At 38.4% G+C, this 14,890-nt stretch overlaps 1 protein-coding gene across 13 annotated transcripts in view; it reads left to right on the top strand.

Annotated features, from left to right (window-relative positions):
* Nucleotides 1-14,890, top strand: part of KCNT2 (potassium sodium-activated channel subfamily T member 2) — a 350,894-nt gene that overhangs the window by 278,212 nt on the left and 57,792 nt on the right. For all 13 annotated transcript variants that reach the window (XR_011434198.1, XR_011434197.1, XR_011434196.1 and 10 more), the window contains one exon: nt 13,231-13,332. Coding sequence is in view for 8 of the 13 variants with exons in the window: in XM_070255832.1 (XP_070111933.1) it covers nt 13,231-13,332 (102 nt within the window). In the remaining 5 variants the exon portion in view is untranslated. The remainder of the gene's footprint in view (nt 1-13,230; nt 13,333-14,890) is intronic.

Raw genomic sequence — 14,890 nt, 5'->3', positions numbered from 1 at the left:
AACATAATGTTTAGGTTCTTTATTTCTTTACCTCCTCAATCCCTACCTCCTTCTCTTATCTTCTTGGAAGCTACTTTGAGGTTATTGAGACAATCAGGTTGACTCGAGCTTTGTTGTTTAATGCCTTTTTTCAGTTTTACCTTCTATTCTTTTGGCATCCAGAAGCACACACTTTTTAAATATTGGAAGTTCTTAATCTTTGAGCTCCCTATTTCTTTCAGTCTCTACTTGAAACTAATTCTTGCCTGAGCTGCTGTCTTTCTTGTAATGTCCGACCAAATGTAGCAAGTAACGGTATCCACAGACCAATATTAAACAGATGCAAGTTTTTATGGGCCAGGTCTGGGAGTGGCACACAAACTTGTGTTCATATGCCACTGGCTGGAACTCAATCATGTGGCCACACTAACTTCAGGGGAGTCTGGGAAATGTAGGCCAATTATGTCCTAAGTAGAAGTGGGCAATGGATTTTGGTGGGCAGTCAACATTCTCTGTCACATGCAATATATCACACTTATTTTCTTCCATTTTGTAAAATCTATCAAAACATTTTCTGGACATCATGCTTTCCCTTGCATTTTCCTTTCCATCTGATCTTTCTTTTGTTGTTGTCCGTGTTTGTTGCTGAGTTGTTTTGTGTTGTTTTACATTACCCTTCTTGTCCTCCATATTCCCGTCACTGCCACTATTTTCCCAATAATCCTTCTCCTGTTTGGTCGTTGGTCCTTTTGGGTTATTCACACTTCCCCTGACAAAGTAGATGTAGCAGGAATCAGAAACACAGTATAAGAGCTAAGCGGAGATGGAAAATGTGACAGATAATAAAGAAATAGAAGAGAAAGACAATAATAGAAAGAAAAGAAGTTTTCATTTTGTTTCCCTCTAAAGACTTTTTTCATTTCTCTTGTTTTGATGCGTTTCATAAAAAAGCCTTTCATTCATGCTTATGGCCCAATTTGCCTCAAGACCGCTTCTTTTAAAATTGCATTTGAACTGTCACCATTCCCCAATGGTGATCCTAATTACACCTGAGCAATCATATGGTAATTACACACTCATGTAAGAAGCAAAGTCATGAAAATGTGAGATGAATAGTGTGGTATAATAAAAAAATACATATTTTGTCTTTATCCCTAGTTCCTGACACAGAGCTTCAAAAATCTTTGAATTTCCTGAGTGAGAGGAGTGTCTTTTGTTATTCATACATTTCAACCATACCTGATGTTGTGCTGACTAAGCAATTCGTGGAGGGGGCCCCTAGACAGATTAGGGATGAGGGCTGGTTGCCAGAAAAAGCAAACACATGATTAGAAAATTGAAACTTTCAGGCCCTCCTCACTTCCCCACCTCCAGGGACAGGAGAGGGACTGAAGATTGAATTTAATCATGTGGCTAATGATTTAATTAACCATGCCCATATCAGAAAACTTTGATAAAAACTCTGAAACATGAGGCTCAGGGAGCATCCTGGTTGGTGAACATATTGATGTACCAGGAAGGTGGGACACCCTGGCTCCATGGAAACAGAAGCTTCTGTGCTCAGGAACCTTCCAGACTTGCCCTATGAACCTTTTCATCCACTCTTCATTCATTCATTTGCATTCTCTATAATAAAATGACAGTCATTAAGTATGGCACTTTCATGAGTTCTGTGAGCATTCTAGCAAATTATCACACCCTAGGGGATTGAAGGAAGCCCCAGATTTGTAGCCGGCTGGACAGAAGTGCAGCTGGCTTGGAGATACCTGGGACTTGCGACTGGTGTCTGAAATGGGTGCAGTCTTGTGGAACTGAGCCCCTTAATCTGTAGGATCTGAGCCAACGCTGGGGAGTTAGTGTCAGAATTGAATTGAACTGTAGGACACCCAGTTGATGTCAGAGAATTGGTGTCAGAATGCAAATGGTGATGTCTGTAAATCATATATCACTTTATAGTCAGTGGTAGAGCAAGGTGATAAAAATTGGAGGTAGCTTCTGGGAGAAATAGGCAAGAATATCAGTTATTTTTTAATGTATACACTGTGTAGAAGAAAGAAGGCAAAATTTTACATATTCTCAATTTAAATCCAAGCCAGTAAATATTTACTGCACACCTACTATGAGCAAATGCCATGCTAAATAGTAGGAGTTACGCATTTGAATAAAACACATAGAAGTTATAATTTGACAGGAGACGCAGATATATAGGAACAAACGAAAACATGTTGTCTTACTCTTTTTTTTCTGTGCAAACAAGTTGGACTACTTCTTATTCATAATCTAAGCTAGCATGGCTCAGTGGGAGTTTGATGCTATCTGCCCACACTGGATTTGATTTCATTAGGAAAATTTCTTATCTTGTTTTTAAGAAAATATTTACCTTTCCCCATATTGGTCCAGAAAGAATTTGAGCAGAATACTAATTAGATTCTATTTCTTTACAATGTGGAAAAGCATTGCCTAATCTACTCTGGAGGAGTGATAAAATGTGATTTATATGGATAGCTATTTTAATGTGCAAATTTATCTATTAAGAATGTGCGTAGTATTATGGCTTCACACAACAGGTCCAAATTGCCGTAGACTGAATGTTTGTGTCCCACCAAAATTCATATGTTGAAACCTAACATCCAATGTGATGGTATTAGGAGGTAGGGCTTTTGGGAGGTGATTAGGTCACGAACTTGGAGCCCTATGAGTGGGATTAGTGCTCTTAGGAAAGAGATCCCAGAGAGCTCCCTCCCCCCTGCCACCATGTGAGGACAGGGAGAAGACAGTGTCTATGGACCAGGAAGTGGGCTCTCACCAGACATCTAAATCTTGACCTTGTCAACCTCCAGCACTGTGAGAAATAAATTTCTGTTGTTTATAAGCCACCCAGTCTAGAGTATTCGGTAACAGCAGCCCAACTAGACTGAGACAAAAGTCTTGATGTTTGGCCAATAAGACCACACAGTGCACAGTCCAGGATATACGTTCATGTATCCTATGATGTAAGTGGCTTCCCTTGGAACAGAACCCACAAGCAGCATATATGTGTCTACTGTGAATATGAAAACATATATCAAACTTTTAAAACTATTCAAAGGGAAATATCAAATGGAGGAAAGTAATGGATTTATATAACCCAGTTGGAAAAGTTCAATTATTAAAATTTTATAATTGTATAGAGTTAAATATTTTATGAAAATAAGTAACTGTAATATAGTAGTTAACCACCATTATTGTTTGCAAGGAGGTCAGCAATTGCTTGTCTTTTAATAAACTTGCGTAGATTGATATTGATATGGGTATAGATATTGGTATAAATATATAGATATATATGTGAGAGAGAGAGTTTGCAGAATCGATTTTATTTCTTGATAAGCTAAAAAAATGCCTGTGAGTCACAAAAAGATGCCATCTAGGATAAGAAAGGTAACTCTTGGGTATGCTTTCTACTTGAAATATTAAAATGAATATCACACTAGACAAGGACTTTAACCCAGTGTTATATTTTCCTTATTACTTCTCTCGCTACATTAATCAGCATTTCCTTCATCATTTGATTGTTTTACTAGTTTGCAAGGCATAGCTTATTTTTGAATCCAGAGTCACATAAGACAGTACACTTAATCAGCCCTCCATTTTTAATTAAACTAAGAACATTTGACAAGGGACCATCCAAGGTGGTGCAGCAGTTAGGTTGGCACGTTCTGCTTCAGTGGCCCGGGGTTCGCTGGTTTGGATCCCGGGTGCGGACGTTGCACCACTTGGCAAGCCATGCTGTGGCAGGTGACCTATGTATAAAGTAGAGGAAGATGGGCATGGATGTTAGCTCAGGGCCAGTATTCCTCAGCAAAAAGAGGAGGATTGGCAGCAGATGTTAGCTCAGGGCTAATCTTCCTCAAAAAAAGAAAAAAAGAACATTTGACAAGCACTGACCACAGGAAACCATCTGTAGTTATCCTTAGAAGAAATATACATAAAAAAGGAGTAAGATTGGTATCCAGAAGACTAAAAAGAAACAGGTGCTTCTGGACAAATTTTTATTTTAATTTATTTATCTGGGCTCTCTAGTCTGTTCCATTTGTCTATGTCTGTCTTTGTGACAGTAGCATACTGTTTTAATAACTGTAGCTTTGTAATGTATTTTGAAATCAAGAAGTATGATACTTAATTCTTTGTTCTTCTTTCTCAAGATTGCTTTGACTATTCAGAGTTTTTTGTGGTGCCATATGAATTTTAGAACCAAACCCGGGCCGCTAAAGCAGAGCATGCTGAAATTTAACTGCCCTCAGGGCTGGCTTGGCCATTATATTTTCTTAATTTTTTGATGTAATTTTCTTAATTTGTTTTCTGGAGCCTTCCAATACTATCATCAAAGCATAAAACTAGACTCATGACAGTTTATTTTTAATACATCAAACAGGCAATAGTATATTCATGTATGCTTTCCAGCTACTTTGAAAATGATTTTGGTCTGTGGGGCCCCATTTTTGAATGCCAAATCATGCAAGACAATTATACCAAAAATTCATCATGTGCTCATGTGATTATAACTTATTTAAGCAGCTTTTAGAAGCACAACACATAGAACAGTCATTTGGAGGTAGTATGAAAACAAAAAAATAGTTTAAGCTCAGAAGAGAGTCATTCTTTGAACTTCCGTTAATCTTTCAAAATCATGACATAATTTTCATTGACAGCCCTCCAAGACATAAAACGTTCACAAAGAATTTATGCATGCTGTGTTTGTCTTCCAAGGACTCAGATATTTAAATATTATCTTTAAATTCATAGCTTTCCTTACTTAAAGCTAATCTCTTGAATGATGGTTTTATGCTTAGTGAAAATAAGGCAAAGTCTTTTCCCCAGCACCACTCCAAGCCTAGTTTCTACACTGATACCCTAGTCAAAAAGAGTGGGATCTCTCCTTTAATTATCGTGTCAAGCATATTTTCTAAACTTTCTGTTCCAAAATTTCCCCCAAGGGGAGCTGCCAACTGCTTCTGCCGACTTTTTGGATCTCTTTTCAATGCGGTGCCTGCATTTTACAAGCTGTTTTGTTTTTCCGGCTTTCCCTCGTCATGGGGATTATTGTTGATTTAGTCTCTTTTAGTTATTTTGAAAATTATAATTGTATTTTATGAGTTACAGCTTTTGAACAACAGTAAGTGGTACACAACTTATATTTATTAGCTGTTTTTTTGTTTTTTAAAGATTGGCACCTGAGCTAACAACTGTTGCCAATCTTCTTTTTTTTTTTCCTTTCTTCTCCCCAAATCCCCCCAGTACATAGCTATATATTTTAGTTGTGGGTCCTTCTAGTTGCGGCATGTGGGACGCTGCCTCAGCATGGCCTGATGAGCAGTGCCATGTCGGCGCCCAGGATCCAAACCAGTGAAACCCTGGGCCGCTGAAGCGGAGCGCGTGAACTGAACCACTTGGCCACTGGGTGGCACCTAGTTTTTTAAATAAATAAATGTAATTTATTTTATAGTTTTATAAAAGCACAGGAAAGAGCAGTGATTGCTTTTCTCCAAATTGTAGCTTATAAAGTACAAATACTTTAAATCTCTTATTATATAAAAGAACAAAAGTATTAAGCTCATGTAGATGAAATGCTCGACGGTTTCCTATTGCCTTGCAAACTTATATCTCCTTCAAGGCTCAAATCCGATGCCATTTCTTTCATGACACTGTCCCCATCCTCCTTACGCCTCCATAATAGGGACCTCTACAAGCCCCTGTCATAGAGCCTTGTAAATGTTTAACTTTAAGTCTGTCTCCTCAGTAAAACTATAAATACCTGCAAAACTGGAACCTTCTGTTAATTATCTTTGCCTCCTATCAACCTAGTTCAGCGCCTGACACATAACAGCTAATTGATAAATGTTTCGATGGCACTGCTTAGAATTCTTCCTAGGACGTGGGGATATTCTGTAGCCATTTCAAAGTATTCTTCTCTTTTTTCTTTAATTTAACACACATTTTTAAATGCATTTTTTAGTTTACTGTTATTTCTCATATAATTACTATTCACCCCAGTTGCTGCTTAAACCAGATATGAGCTAGCAAATCCCAAGCTCATTTCTGACTAAGTATCTTTTCTTCCAAAGTGGAAAGCTTGAGAACCTGTTGGTGCAAGCAAGTGATGTAAATTTAAATTAGTAAAGTGAATTATGTGTAAGAAAGAATGAATCTAAAAGGGAGCAGAAGCTTTCAATTCTGGCCACTTGTTGCCATGATCTATGATATCAGCTTATCCAAACTTAAAAGATATCATAAATTTAGATTTTTACGTTAAATGTTGAAAACTCATGAAACTTCAGTAAATGTATGCAAGCCAAATTTGGACTGTTCACTGCCAATGTGTAACTTCTAGCCTATATGTTGTTTTTTTGAGATAAAGAGAGGTAGATAAATGATAGTGTCACAAAAATCAAGCTGGAATGGATGGCTAAGTCAAAGTATTAGTCATCTCTAATTCTTTTTTATAAGTTAAAAATAGGGCTTATTAAATGCAGCTTAAAAAATTAATCCAACTTCTTCATTGTCTAGAAGTAAAGAAAGTAATTTTGGAATGTGTTCTTATCAGGATAGAATTAGTCTCTTGAGTTCTTACTTTTTTTATATAACTTTAAGACTAGTAGGCCTTAAAAATAATGTTATAAAATCTTTGGTGATTTTTCTCCAATGTAAGTAAAGTTAATAATAAAAAAGACAGTAACGGGGCTGCCCTGTGGCCGAGTGGTTAAGTTCTTGAGTTCCGCTGTGGCAGCCCTGGGTTTCGCTGCTTTGGATCCTGGGCACGGATATGGCACTGCTCATCGGGCCACACTGAGGTGGCATCCCACATGCCACAACTAGAAGGACCTGAAACTAGGGTATACAACTATGTACCAGGGGGATTTGGGGAGATAAAGCAGAAAAAAAAAAAAGATTGGCAACAGTTGTTAGCTCAGGTGCCAATCTTTAAAAAGAAAAAAAAAAGTAACTCATAAGTGCAGAATTATGCACACATGCAGAAGGACAGCATCACTGGGTATGAAAGGGTTTCAGAGGTTGTGATGCAACACATGCATTTGAGAAGACGAGGACGACTTGGACAGCTGACGTGAAGAACCTTGAATTCTATACAATGAGGATGTTATCCACAGTGAGGTGGAGCCTGAATGTGAGGAAGGGATTTTCAGGATTTCACCAGCCAGCCAGTCTGACTCATCGATAGTCCATTCTGGGAAGGACTGAGGCATCATCCTGGAAAAGAGTCTGGGGAACCAGACCACGGAGAGCCCTGCATCCCGAGTCTCTGAAATTTCTTGTGCAGTGAGTGGAGGGTGACAGCAAGTTTTTGAGTGAGGACATAGGAGATGTGACATCATCAGACTTGCACTTTTCATCAAATTGATGTGACATTTATATATTTATCTGGAAGGGGACACAGTGGCATTGTAGGAAAGAGAAAAAGAGCAAGTTATTTCAATAAATCAGTCATGAGATAATAAAAGCCTGATTTAGGACTGGCAGGGTGAACAGATCCGTGTCGGTTAAAACTAAAGAGAAAATTCTGAGCAAGACTGACTTTACTGAGGTAGCTAAAACATGCATTTATCTTAAAATATATTAAAGCCGTAGTATGGAATAAATAAGTGGTGATATGTAAAAGAAGCTCAGAAAAGGGATAAATGTAAAGTCTTAAGATAAGTTTTCAAAAGAAGAGAGCCACACGGGAGATGAGTTTAGTTGAGGTTCATAGAGGAGTGTCTAGGAAGAAGATAAATCAGAGGAAATGAGTGAGGAGTCCAAGAGATAGGCTGGAAGCCAAGACAATGATGTCAAAGACAGACAGATTTCCACAATTAGAAGACATGGTGGGAGGCCTGCCCAGTGGTGTAGTGGTTAAGCTCGAGTGCTCCGCTTCAGTGGCCCAGGGGTTCACTGGTTCGGATCCTGGGCATGGACTTAGCACTGTTGATCAAGCCATGATGTGATGGCATCCCACACAGAAGAACTAGAAGAACTTACAACTAGGATTTACAACTATGTACTGGGGCTTTGGGGAGAAAAAAAAAAAAAACATTGTGTCAGTCTACCGTCACTGTGTTGTCTTCATCAAGTCAGCACCGAGTTTTCAAGGAGACAGAAGTATGGCTGTGAACAGAGCAGGAGGGACCAGACATAGGAAAAATGACTCAGTTCTAAAGAACATTGGAGAGACAACAGCTTAAAAGATTTAAGAAGATACCTGTTGGTGAGGGATGTGGAAACAGACGTTCTCATACATTCCTGGTATATATTTACCCTCAGACACACAGATATTGTGTGAAATAGCGTACACACAAGCATCTTTCTTCTTGAAAATCTATCTTGTAATCCTTCAACATCCTTCTTTTCTTCACTTCTGAATCCATGCATTTTTCAAAAACTTCCAATTTTCCGAATTTCTCAATTTTCAGGAGCACGAAGGCCTTCAGGGGAGAGCAGGATACGGGAAGCCATTATCTTGTGTGTCGTTTGTGAAGCACATGTTCCTAAGTCTTAAATGTCATGGTCAAAGTCCTAGTTTGCCCAGGCTCTCCTGGCGTATGGCTATTGTCGCAGTATAAGTACTAAGAGCTCCTCTCATAGACATCCTGATTTGGATGATAAATTATATGATCACCCTGTTTATAAGGCAAGGACCACTTGTATTTTAGTATAGGAGAATAACTGCCTGGATGACCTTGCATTTCTCTCTCAGATAAGGAAGAGGGTCCCTCACACCATAAACTCCCTCAGCATGGACTTGCCTTGGGTTGACTCGAGTTAGCCTTGTTTCCTCATAAACGAGACGGAATCCCTGAGAGCTCCAGCAAATGCACCTCCTCTAAGCTGCCACTTATCCAACTGGAAGAGAGTGTGTGTGTGTTTGTGTGAGTGCGTGCGCACGCACATGCACACATGAGTGTGGGGGGAACCTACTAGATAATGGGTAAGAAGAAAAGCAGAAATACAGAGAGAAATGCTCTTTATTACTGCAATCTCCTCCTCCTTCTGTTTGCAATACAGCGGGAGGGGAAAGGAAAGAGAGAGAGACAGAGAAAGATTTAAGGCCACCCAGGACTCCAGGGCCCTCTCTCTTCCCCGCTTCCCAGGCACACAATTCAGTGAGAGGCTCTGATAGGACACCCGTTCTGGAAGAGGCAGCCTGTCTCACAGCTGCTGTTCAGAGCCTCTGTGATGTGGTAGTTTCCATAGAGACGAGTCTCTTTTCTAGCAAAGCTTCATAAGCAGGATGCACAAAACCCTAGCAACCGGTTGACGCCTTTATTTTTTTTTAACATGAGGATTCTCTGTACTTGAATTGAAAAGACCCCTCCCTAGGCAAGCAGCTTTGTGGCGCACAGGAAAGGGCGGGTTAGTTTGCCCAGGCCCTGAGAGTTTGGAAACAAGATTTGAAGGCTGTTGGTGGACTAGGGTAGGGAGAGGGAGGAAGAGAGGAGAAAGAAAGAAAAGAAGACTGTGTCAAACGCTGTATAAAAGGTCAAGCAGGATGAATGCTGAGCGAAACCCCTAGTTTTGCAGATTACAGTGTGGTTGAGTCCAAGCTGAAGAACGAAGGCATGTAACAGAATTGTCACTGAGAAACGAGGGGATGAAAATCATTAATTTATGCCAATCAAATACTTGATCTTTTCACCTCCCATACTGTTCTGCTAAATCCAATAATTTTATCCTGGCATTTCCTATGGCATTAGATGGGCACAGCTTAAAGAAAATAAAATTTGTTCCAGGAATGAATTCCCTCTTCTAACAAAGACACATGTTCATGTTAGCAAACCAAATAGAGGAGAGAGGTAAGACCAAGTATATTAAAGTGTCTGGGATCCTGTAATAATGATTTGCATGTCTCAGATTTCTTTTAGGTATTTTTAGATAAGTAGTTAGGAAAGCACAAAATCATCATTGAAACTTCAGCTGAATGCAGAATTCTACTAGGAAGGAAACATGATATTTTTTAAAAAAAGGAATTAGGGTAGGTCCCCCTAAACCCAGGTTTTGCTTTCCACGGTTTCAGTTACTCAAAGTCAACCGCAGTCCAAAAACATTAAATGAAAAATTCCAGAAAGAAATAATTCGTGTTTTGAATTATGCGCTGTTCTGAGTAGCACGATGAAATCTCATGCAATCCTGCTGCGTCCCGCCTGGGACGTGAATCATTCCTTTTTCCAGCGGATCCACGCTGTGGATGCTCCCCGCCTGTTGTCGCTTAGTAGCCATCTCGGGTGTCAGATCGACTTTTGGGTATCACAGTGCTTGTGTTCAAGCAACCTTTATTTTACTTAATACCCGCCCCCAAAGTGCAAGAGCAGCGATGCTGGCAATCCAGATATGCCAACGAGAAGTTGTTCGTCTCTTACTGTGCCTAATTTATGAGTTAAACTTTGTCATAGGTATGTCTGTATAGGAAAGACATAGGATGTATAGGGCTTGGTATTATCTGCAGTTTCAGGCATCCGCTGGAGGTCTTGGAAGGTATCCCCCAAGGATAAGGGGGGACACTTATGTACTATGTGTTTGTACTAGAAGCAATCATAGAAAGATTTATTATTGTATTTTGTAAAAAAAAATAAAATAAAATAAAAATAGGGGGCAGCCTGGTTGCTTAGTGGTCAAGTTTGTGTGCTTTGCCTCAGTGCCCTGGGGTTTGTGGGTTTGGATCCTTGGTGCAGGCCTGCACAGGGCTCGTGCAGCCACGCTAAGACAGCATCCCACATACAAAATAGGGGAAGATTAGCACAGATGTTAGCTCAGCGACAATCTTTCTCAAGCAAAAAGAGGAGGAGGATTGGCAATGGATGCTAGCTCAGGGCCAGTCTTCCTCACTTAAAAAAAAAAAAACAAAACAAAACCACAAAGGAAATACTAAACTATGAGAACTTTGCATAACACCAACATTGCTATCCTTTCCATCTTCAAACCTCCTTTAGAGAACCCAAGTGAGAAAGGTATTAGTGAACCTCAGATTGTTTCTTGCTTCCTCATATGAACGTTATAAATTTTATGATACCAATTTCCTTTTGATGTGGGCAACTACTATTAGTAGAACAGGTTTAGTCATTTGTACAATAAAATTTCATTGACCGTCTGTGTACTGGGCATTATTTATGAAACAGAAAGCAAAAGCAGGGTCTTTCCCTCCTGGAACTCATAGTCTATCTCAGAAGGACAGTTAACGAATAAAAATATCAACCAAGTATTGGAGATTTCAAAAGAGCTATGAAAGTCGTAACAAGGTCATATTCCAAAGTAACTGGAGAACCCTGCTTTAAAGAAGGTGATAAAGCGAAGTCTCTTGGGAGAGGTAGTATTAGAGCTGCAGTGATCACACCAGACCAGCCCCCTAAAAACTTGGGAAGAAAGCAAACACTATGAAGTCCTTGGAGGTGATGCTGGCGTGTTCAGAGAATTAATAGTAATAGAAAATAGTATTTAAGTGCTTAATATATACAATACTTTCAGATGTTTTATCTTGTTTAATTAGTATAATGGCAGTGGGACGTAGTCAGCAATATGAATCCTATTTCACAGGTGATGAAACTGAGGAGCAGGGAGTTTAATTTGTAAAAGGTTGTACAACTGGGAGTGGCAGCTCTTGGCTGGAAACTCGTGTGTGTTTCTAGACTCCAAGCTCCCAGCCACTGCTTGTTATACTGCCTGTTGGGTCCATATTTTCAGCAATGGAACATTCTGCTAACCTTGAAACTCAAGTCCAAATTAACTGAAAATCTGCTCTTCTTCCACATTTTCTTTTTTACAGAAAGGCACCATTATCCACCCATTTATCCAGAAGCGGGTATCATCCTCATCTTCTCTCTACTTTACTACCAAATTCGGTCAAAAGTCCTCTCAGATTTAATATCTGATGTCTAAATATATTTGAAGATCTTTTCCTGCAAATATCCTAGTAGAATGTGCCTTCATTTTTCACTTGAATTGCTGCGCTAACACCCTCGTTCATCTTGCTCAATTTCCCCATGCCATCTCCTGATTTCCAAGCCATTTTCTACATTGTCATCAAAGTGAGCATTCTAAAGCTATGATCATATTGCTCCTCCTCTTAACAGTACTTTAGTTTTTCCTCATTGCACTTAAGATGCAATTCAAAATCCTTAACATGGTTTCAAACCAGGATGCTCACACGTCCTGTTGTTCCCGGGGCAATTCCAGTTCACGCCATTGGTTTCAGTGTAATTCTTGATAGCCTCCCTTTCCTCTCAAGGATCCTGGTACTTTAACATCTAGTTCATGGTTACTATTCCAGTCTCATCTCTGCCCTCTTCCTCCAGCCCATACACTCACACTCCATACTGTATTCTTACACAATTGCTTATGGTTCTTCCACTCTTTCAAGCTTTCTTCCTCTTCCAGCTTCTAGCATATGCTGGACCTTCTGCTTATAGCTTTCTACCTATCACCCACCCTCTCCAAATTTACCAGCTAATTCCTACTCATAGTTTGGGTCTCAACTTAGACATTACTTCTAATTCAGCCTCTTGACTTTTCCACCAAAAGACTGAGCTAGATGTCCTTCCTACATGCTCCTAAGGCATCTCTCTCTGTATCATTACATATACTCACCTTGGTCTTTTTGTCTATTTCGTTATTGGGACCACTCACAGTTTTCTGAGTTCTTGCAGGCAAAGGAAGTAGCCCTCTTTCTTTACTAGTGCCTGGCCATATTCAGCACATAATAAATTCCATATTAATAGAATTTATTAGTTCTATACAGGAGCTCTGTATCCCTACCTCTGAGGATAATGCCCTACACAGAATAGATTCTCAACATGTATTTGTTCAGTGACTGATTTAATAAATAAATGAATGAGTCAATGTTTGATTGACACCTTTAATAATGAGTGGAATTAATTTCTGTATTTTTCTTATAAAATGATATTTACCAATAGGATTCAGATGCGTGGAGATAGGAGGGTAGTTCATTTCCTTCAATGTAAACCCTGGAAGTAAAAAAAGAGTAAATAAATGTTTAATGAACAGATGAATAGGTTAACCTTTCTTAAGTATTGAGTATTTTAATTGATTAAGGAAACTTGGTTACGGAAATTAAAGGGACATCTTAAAAATACAATTATAAGTGAAATAACAACATTTATAGCTAAGAACCATATAATGAGAATGTCTTTCATTACATGTGTCTGGAAAATTTAACGAAGCAGGAAGGTATAAAAATGGTCACAGATTTTTCTCTTTCAAATTTCTGAGCAGAAAGAACGAGAGAGGGGTTCCAACTTGGCCTTTATGTTTCGACTGCCTTTTGCAGCTGGAAGAGTGTTTAGCATCAGCATGTTGGACACGCTTCTCTATCAGGTTTGCTGTATTTCTTTTGTTCTCTCTAAAATATTTATTTTATATTTCATTTAGATTTTATTAAATCCATAATGCATCTAATATTTCTCTGGAGCTGGAAGTAATTCAATATTTTATTTCACGTATTTATGACATAAATGGGCCTATGAAACATTTTGTAAGGAAAACATTTTTCAGCATCATCTGTGAAATGGTTTTAAGGCATTCTTTGGCACCAGTGTCCTACAATGCTTATTGTGACATTTTAAGGCATTTCTCATATTCTCTAAGCATATTACTAGAATGAAAAAAGTTAAGGAAAAATTGTTAGGTTAAAAAAAAGGCAGCCTTCTTCATAATACTTTTTTTTGGAAATAAGATGCCAAGTTGATAGCAATTAACTGATAAGCCAAGGACATTTTAAGCATCTACTAATTACTGCCTACTTTAGAAAAATATAAAAAAGATTTTACGACAACTAAGAACTATTTAGTTTATTCCTGAATGCCAAAGTTAACTTTGTCATTTTATCATAACTAAGAAGTTCATGGAGATGTTATTTTACACAAATATATCTTAATCTTTTTTTTAAAACTCTGCCAGAAATCGAACAGCAGTAACATTTCATATTCCCTGATTCAAGTAATCAGACACTTTCTAAATATTTCTATTAAGAGAAAAAAAATATACGCATAGGGCTTTAAATTATTTGAAAACTTTAATCTCAAATTAAGCATTCAAGCATTTGTTTGTGCCTATTCTCCTTTTGATGACAACTTTTATGTACCCGCTTCTATAATGCTTGACTGAATAAACTAATCCAACTTTAGTGAAAGCTTTTCTACTGGCCTTTGGGCTGATTATGCCCTGGAGTATGCCTCTAGCAACGTCACGAACCATCTGCTTATGCCAGATGAGTGCAGGAACAAACACAGCGAAAGAGAGTAAACATCCCTGTTTGCCCTCAAGTTTCCAGACACATTATTTGGGCACTCCAGGAGGCAAGGCTTTCCTCCCAAACACATACTTCTAATCTCTTAAAGAGAAGCTTGGAGGAGGGTTTGTTTAAGGAGCAATGTAGAAACTGAAGAATTTGTATCAGTGGCAGTCAAATGCTCAATGTCATTACATACCAGTGCTTTTCAGACTTGGTAGCCACAGTATCTTTTCTTTAAATCTCATGAGCAAGTCTAACATATAAGCTAAATAGAAGAAAAACTGTTAGGTAGAAGGGGAAAGCCGTAGGTATTTCTTTCTCATCATTTTTGCCTCATATTTTCTGTTATAAATAGAGATATAAGAAGTGTATTTTCTGAAGCTCCTGAAGAAGGAGTGAACTAGAACAATAATTTTCAAAATAGTAACAGCCTATTTAGCTTCTCTTGACATTAAATGAGATATTTTAATCGTCCATTTTTTGGATAGGCAAAGAGTACTCATTTATGTGTTAAAAAAGATATTAGAAATTAGATATTTAATTCCTAAAGTTATATAATAAGCATTCTTGTATTCTTAAAATATACCAAATACCATCTAATTGTTTTTGTTAATGATTCAAACTTATCTCCTTAAGGATAAA

The sequence above is a fragment of the Equus caballus genome, chromosome 30, assembly GCF_041296265.1.
Source record: "Equus caballus isolate H_3958 breed thoroughbred chromosome 30, TB-T2T, whole genome shotgun sequence".
Classification (NCBI taxonomy): Eukaryota; Metazoa; Chordata; class Mammalia; order Perissodactyla; family Equidae; genus Equus; species Equus caballus.
This window is presented reverse-complemented; position numbering and strand designations above follow the sequence as displayed.